The 6,289-nt window shown below is 62.7% G+C and overlaps 1 protein-coding gene across 2 annotated transcripts; it reads left to right on the top strand.

Annotated features, from left to right (window-relative positions):
- Window positions 1-300: 300 nt before the first annotated feature.
- Window positions 301-5,336, top strand: BIK (BCL2-interacting killer). 2 transcript variants are annotated; one of them, XR_001515931.1, is made up of 6 exons: window positions 301-2,107; window positions 2,859-2,895; window positions 3,411-3,493; window positions 3,619-3,726; window positions 4,313-4,430; window positions 4,878-5,336. XR_001515931.1 is itself a non-coding variant. In XM_006775939.2 (4 exons), the coding sequence occupies exons 1-4, from the start codon at window positions 1,983-1,985 to the stop codon at window positions 4,965-4,967; spliced, it is 441 nt and encodes a 146-aa protein (XP_006776002.1). In that variant the 5' UTR covers window positions 305-1,982; the 3' UTR covers window positions 4,968-5,336. The 2 variants fall into 2 exon arrangements, 1 of the variants encoding a protein (XP_006776002.1); XM_006775939.2 differs by lacking the exons at window positions 2,859-2,895; window positions 3,411-3,493 and having other exon boundaries at window positions 305-2,107.
- The last annotated feature ends 953 nt before the right edge of the window (window positions 5,337-6,289 follow it).

The raw sequence follows: 6,289 nt of genomic DNA, 5'->3' as shown, positions 1-6,289 counted from the left end.
CTCCCCCCGGGGGCGGTGCTGGGCCTGGCCTGCCAGCTCCCCCCCGGGCAGGGGCTGCCCTGACAGGTGCGCCGGCAGATGCCAGGCTGCGGGCTCTGCGGGCCATTGTGGCGTGTTTACGTTTCTGCTTTCCCCGCCCCGCTCGCTCCCCCTCCGCTGCCTTCCTGCGGGCCTCCATCGGGAACAGACGTAAAACGCGCTTCCCGCCCAGGAACTCAGGCGGCCAGCCTCTGAGAAACTCGGAGCAGTTCTTCCCTAGGACAGTGCTGTCCTCAGGCGTCCTTCCCCTCGCAGGCCAGGCGCCCAGCCTGTCGGCGCCCTCGCTGACGCCACGGCCGTCCATCTCCTCGCCTGCCTCTGGGTGCATTGTTGAGACTCCCCTGTCTGGACTCGCCCGGACACCTGGGACCCACAGCTTCCCTCTGTGACCCCGGGAGCCCTGGCCCCCTTCGCCTCTGCGCCCCCTCACCCCCCCTAACATGCTGGAGCAAGTGGTGAGCGCAGGCTTGTCCAGCCTGAGTCCCCGGAGGGTGGTGCCCGTGCAGCCTGCAGACGTCACTCTGGGAGCCGGAGGTTTGGGGCTCTGCTCCTTCTTGGTTCGGGGCAGGCCAATGTGCGGAGTCAGCCCTGTTAAAAACCCCGGACGCTATTGTAAGAAGATAATAAGGAAATGCAAAGGCCCTAATGGTCAGCGCCCGCTCCCTCAGTGCTCCAGGCTCTGCTCAAGGCACCTGCAGGGGACCCCTCCCCTCCAACCCCCGCGAGGGGCTGCGGGTGCCGTGCAGATGAGAGAACGGGGCGCCATGGCAGAGCGGGGACTGGAACTCGGACTCTGGTTCCATCCCTCCTCCTCCTCGGGCCCCATGGCCGTCTGGGCGGCAGCGGGGGGGAGTTAAATGATGTTCAGCCAGGGCCGAGGGTCACCCAGCGGTCACGTGGTGACGTAAACAGGGACTGATGTGGGAGTTCACGGTTGTAACAGGTGGACCTTTGGCTGCAAGGATTGGGAAAGGCGGTGAATGGTGATTTGAGCAAATGGGGGTTTTGTTTTTCTTACACACAGGCGTCAGCGGCTTGTATTTTCCTGTTGTTCCAGTAGTGCCAGCTCCCTACCTTTGCTCTGTGTCCTTAGCACGGTGGTTGTTCTTGTCCTCCACACCTCAGTGTCCTAAAAGGGCTCCTGCAGCTCCAGCCTTCGCGTCCGGGTTGCAGGCAGCGGGGAGGGGGAAGAGCTGCCCAGGCCGTGTCTGCTCCCTCTTAACTCCCACATCAGACTCCTGTGACGTCATTGACCAGGATGGGTTACCTGCCCATCACTAGCTGCAGGGCATGCTGGGAAAGTGAGAACAGGAGTGTCAGTGATGGGCTTAGATGCACAAGGACTCAGGGCCACCTGAGGGAAACTGGTTGGGAGCAGGGGCGGGAAGGTAAGAGCCTGCCGAGACGGTGGAGGGAGGAGGCCGTAACGCTCCGTGAGGAGGGTCCCATGTTTGAAATCCTGAGAATGTGCTTACAGACAGAGCCCAGGAGAGCCGCAGGGTCCCGTGGAATCGGGGCTGCCCACGATGATCCCTCACTTAGCTATTTGCTTTCCCGCTCAAGGGAAACGGCGGTGCCCAGGAGCCATGCTCCAGGTGGCCCAGCCTCCGTCACTATTGTGACAGTAGACTCCTGGTGGTGTAGTTGGCCAGCCGCTCTTGGGGGCCAGTATGAGAGCCTTTCTTATATTTCTACGCTGATTCCTTTTTTCTTTCACAAAGAGAAAAAACAAGAGCTCTTATGAATCATTCTCAGTTCCCTGACTTTAGAAATGTGTGGTGGAGAACAGAGAGGTGCGGTGACTTGCCCAGAGCACACAGCCGGCGTGTGGCGGGCTTCATACTGGGGGAAGAGGCCGATGATGGCTTTAGCAGAGGGGCGAGGGCGAGGGTGGAGGTAAGGGCGCCAGTCACTTTAGTGTGTCTTTCTTCCCCAGAGAAGACATGTCTCAAGCAGGACACCTCTCCAGGAGCCTCATCTTGTGCACCTTCCTGCAGGAGCATGGGCTGCCAGCGGCCGAGGATCCCGGCGTGACCAGCCTCCTCCAGTACTCGCCTGAGCCCCTGGGGTAGGTCCCATCAGCTGTCTGCGGGCCCCGCCCTCCCCATTCTGGACCTGGGGGCGGTGAGGAGAGCAGGCCTGCTGGGTCCGGGCAAGGCTCCAGGGTGGAAACTCCCGGGTGTGGTCGCGGAGGCCAGCGCCTGGCAGGAGAGCTTTGTTCTGATCCCATTGCATGGAGGGCACCTCAGCATCCCAGGACCTTAGGCGCCAGCATCCAGTGCCTCAAGCTTGTGGATTAGGACGGAGTGCCTCCCGGCCCGTGACCCCCCATGACCGTGACCACTGCACCAAGGCCTCTTAAGAGCCGGGCCGGGTGTGACTCAGCGGTTGACCGTTGACCTTGAACCAGGAGGTCACGGTTTGATTCCTGGTCAGGGCACATGCCTAGGTTGTGGGCTCGATTCCCAATGTGGGGAGTGCAGGAGCCAGCTGATCAAGGATTCTCTCTCATGGATGTTTTCTCTCTCCCTCTCCCTTCCTCTCTGAAATCAATAAAATATATTTTTTAAAAAGGCCTCTTAAGAGAGGGATCGAGTAGCCTGAGGCCGCTTCAGGCTCGGCTGCAGCTCCTGGCCCTGGCTGGTAGGGCAGCAAAGAGGGCACGTGCCCAGGATCCCTTCAGGGCCCGGATGCTCGCCGCTGCTCTAGGCCTCAGGACTCTTACTCATTAACTCCTGGACTTGGGGGTGGGGCTGGGTGGGATGTTAGGGCCGGGGGGACCCACAATGTGCCTTTTCCTCCACCCCGCCCGTTTGTAGATGGCAGCAGGGGACATCATTGGGTATCAGCATGCAGGTGGGACCTCAGCCCACTCCCTGGTGCCAGCCAGCCCTCCCCACCCTCCCGCCCCCATTGCTCCTGGAGCAGAGAGCATGGCCCCGAGACTGGGCAGGTGGCCGGGGCTGTGCTGGGCTGGGAGGCCTCTGGTCTGGGAATTCCCAGGCAGCTGCCTACTCACTGGGATGGAATGTCTGGGCAAACCCCCGAGAGCAGGGCTGCGACCCGCCCAGGCACACAAGGGGGAGGGGAGGACATCAGACTGGGCAGCTGGGGGGAGTGGAGCCTCCACGTCCATGAAGGAGTCCATTCAGTGAGAGTGGGCCCCAGATAGGCTGGTCAGCCCCTCCTTTCTCAGGGGTGATGACATAGAGGTTTCAGGATTGGGGACCAGGGACCAGGTCCCTGAGCACCTCCCCACCTGGAGGAGGGTAAGGTGAGGCCGCTGTGGGAAGCCAGCCTATGATCCAGGGGGGCTCAGACCCCCACCTGCCCAGCTCCAAGGCCCAAAACGCCCCCATGTCCTACCCCAGCTGAGGGCTCAGACCAACCAGAAGCCCCTGCCCCTGCTTCTGGAGCCACCGGTGGGCAGACCTTGATGGCTGTCTGCAGCAAGGTGGGAGCCAAGGAGAGGCCTGAAGGTTCCCTGCCCTGCGCCCCGCAAACCTGTGGCCCCGCTGGTTGGGTGCCTAGGTGTGCGTCATCGGCACAACCCACCCTCCTGTCCTGCACCCCTCGCAGAGCCCTCCCTCACGAGGTGGCCATGCGGCTGGCCTTCATTGGGGACGAGTTGGAAGTGAGATGGACGCTGCCCCGCTTTGCCCACGTGCCCTGGATGGCCATGTACAGGTACCAGCCTAGCGCCGCGCTTTCTCCTTCCTGCCCGGCTGCCGGCAGCAGGACCTTGAATGATGGGACGTGCTGAGTGGGCTCCGATGGTGGTACCCGAGGCCCCGGCGGAGACGCTCCTGATTGGCCGGCCTCCCTGCGGGTGCTCAGACCTCATGGGATGCTCAGGGTGGGGCAGAGGGCCCTTCCTGGAGACCAGGCCCCAAGCGGTGTGCCCCTTGGTCTCAGGGAGGCGGCCTTCTCTCGGGGAGCCCAGGCCTGTATCCAAACAGCCTCTCTGGCGGGAGAACCTGCTCCCGGACCCGCCTCTCAGGCTGTGGGCAGTGGAGGGTTTTCCACGGGGCCAGGTCCAGAGCTCAAGGCCAGACGCCAGTGCGCTGGCCGGTGTGTGGGGGACACGGACAGGGACAGAGAGACAGGAAGTCAGGTGACCTGAGGACCAGAAACAGCCCATGGAGCATGGAGAGGCCATCATTGCGGAGCCGCCCAGGGAGGAGGGTGAGGGTGGGCGTGGGGGGCCAGGGAGAGGGGGCCCTCTGCCCTTTCCACACGGTAATGGCCGCTCCCGCTCCCATTTGTCTCACAGCTTCGCGCACACCTACAACCAGACCGGCCTGAGGGTGGTCCTTACCAGTGTTATGGGTGGCCTCCCTTACCTCAGGGGGAACAGAAGGTTCTGGAGCTTCCTGATCCTCAGGGCCTGGGTAAGCGTTCCTCTCAGGGCCCCAGTCCCCCCACTCCCAGTGCTAGTCTCGCCTGCTCCACCCACTTCTGCCTGGTCCCAGAGGCCTCTGGGTTGAGACTGGGATTGCTGACCGGGCACGGACCCTGGAGTGCCTTGCCTGCTCCACACCTTCCTCCGGTTCCTCACTCACCTGCCAGGGCAGTCCGGGAGGCTTGTCCTGAGCAGCGTTCCCGACCCCCGGGCTGTTCCTCCCACCGGCACGGTGGATCGCCCCCTACTCCTCGGCCCGTCCTCAGGGGCACTTGCCTCCTACCTCCTGCCCTCCTCTCTGGGCCAGGTCCCTGAGCCCCGTTCCTGCCGGAGATGCCCTTGTTCAGCCCCCTTTACCGACTTCTCCTCACACCCCGCTCGCCCACAGGGCTGACCACCAGCTCAAGTGGTCCTCACGCTCCCCTTCCTCTCACAGGTGTCCCCCCGCCAGGGACAGGGGCGCAAGCTGTCCGGGCTGCTGCTGTTGGCGCTGCTGCTAGACTGGGGCCTGCACCTCCTCCAGTGACGCGCTGCTGGCCAGCGCGGGGCGGGCTGGCCCCTCCCCCACCACCACCCTGGAGGTGGCCTTGTTGGTTTTGTCTTTTTAACTGTTTTCTTATGATCCCTTTTTTATATTTAAATTCTGAGTGCTGGGACACTCCTGAGGTTTCATACGTGTTTTTTTGGTTTTGTTTTTTGTAAGAGAAATGAATTATACCTCTGGGATCTTCATGGCTAACTGTTCTCCTGCCCCAGGAGCCATCCTCTCCTGTGGGCCATGCAGCAGGCGCTGGGGGAGTGCTGGTCACACCCGTGTCTGCGATGCCCGCAGCAGAGAGAATCTGCTGGAGTAGATTTTGAGGGGTGAGGAGTCAATAAAATGTTGGTTTCCATTCGTCTCTGGTCCTCTCTGGGTTTGCAGCGTGGGCTCCATCTTGCCCCTTGGAGGGAGATGATGGGGAGCGGTGGTGGTGGTGGTGGGGAGGCATGGCCCAGCCACTTGCCGGCGTCACAGCCTCAAGCTCCCCCCACCCCCCCCACCCGAGTGCTGCGCAGGCCCCAGAGCACCGGTTCACTCGCCCCTCATGTCTTGGTGCCTGAAATCGACCACAGGGATTCTTTCCTTGGGCTGCCTGCCCTCCCCCGTGTGCTCAACCTGTCCTGCCTGCGGGCGTGGTGCAGCCTCTGAGCGGGCGCACAGGAGGGGCTGGGCAGGGGCACCAGGATTCCCACAGGTCAGAAAGGTGCCCCTTTCCTCGTTAAAACCAGCTTCAACCTGAGTCCATGGCGGTCTAAGAAGTCACTCTTCAAACCCCAAAAGAAGGGCCAGTGGCCTGTTCCTCCCAGGCAGGGCACAGGATTCCTAAGGAATCTGCACAGTGCTCCCACCACCCCCACAACAGCTCTCTCCAGCAGGCTGGGCTCGCCCAGGGTGGACACGACCCCACCCCCCGGGGACCTGAGGCAGAGGCTGCCAGGGGCAGTGAAGCTCCTCCCAGAGCAGGTGCCAGGCTGGGGGGCCCGGAGGGGCCCTGTCATCTTCCGTTTCGGGGGCCTTTGAACATGAACACGGCCCCTGGTCTGGTCAGGATTCCTGGAGATGAGGCGAGGTAGAGGCTCAGAAGGGTGCCCAGGGCACCCTGCTCCTGCCAGGGCAGAAGGGCAGCGCCCAATCCAGGCAGACCAGGGAGCCAGGGCTCACCACCGACAGGGCACCTAAAGATGGAGGGACCCCCTGCACAGAGGCTGTTGGTGTCCCAGGGAGGACTGGCCGCCAGCCCTTCAAGGGGAGTATGTGGGCCCCCGAGACAGCTCCTCCACAACTCCCTCCCTGTCTCCTCCAGATTC

The sequence above is a fragment of the Myotis davidii genome, unplaced genomic scaffold, assembly GCF_000327345.1.
Source record: "Myotis davidii unplaced genomic scaffold, ASM32734v1 scaffold428, whole genome shotgun sequence".
NCBI lineage: Eukaryota > Metazoa > Chordata > Mammalia > Chiroptera > Vespertilionidae > Myotis > Myotis davidii.
Note: the sequence above shows the minus strand (reverse complement) of the source record. Positions and strands in the feature narration are given on the sequence as shown.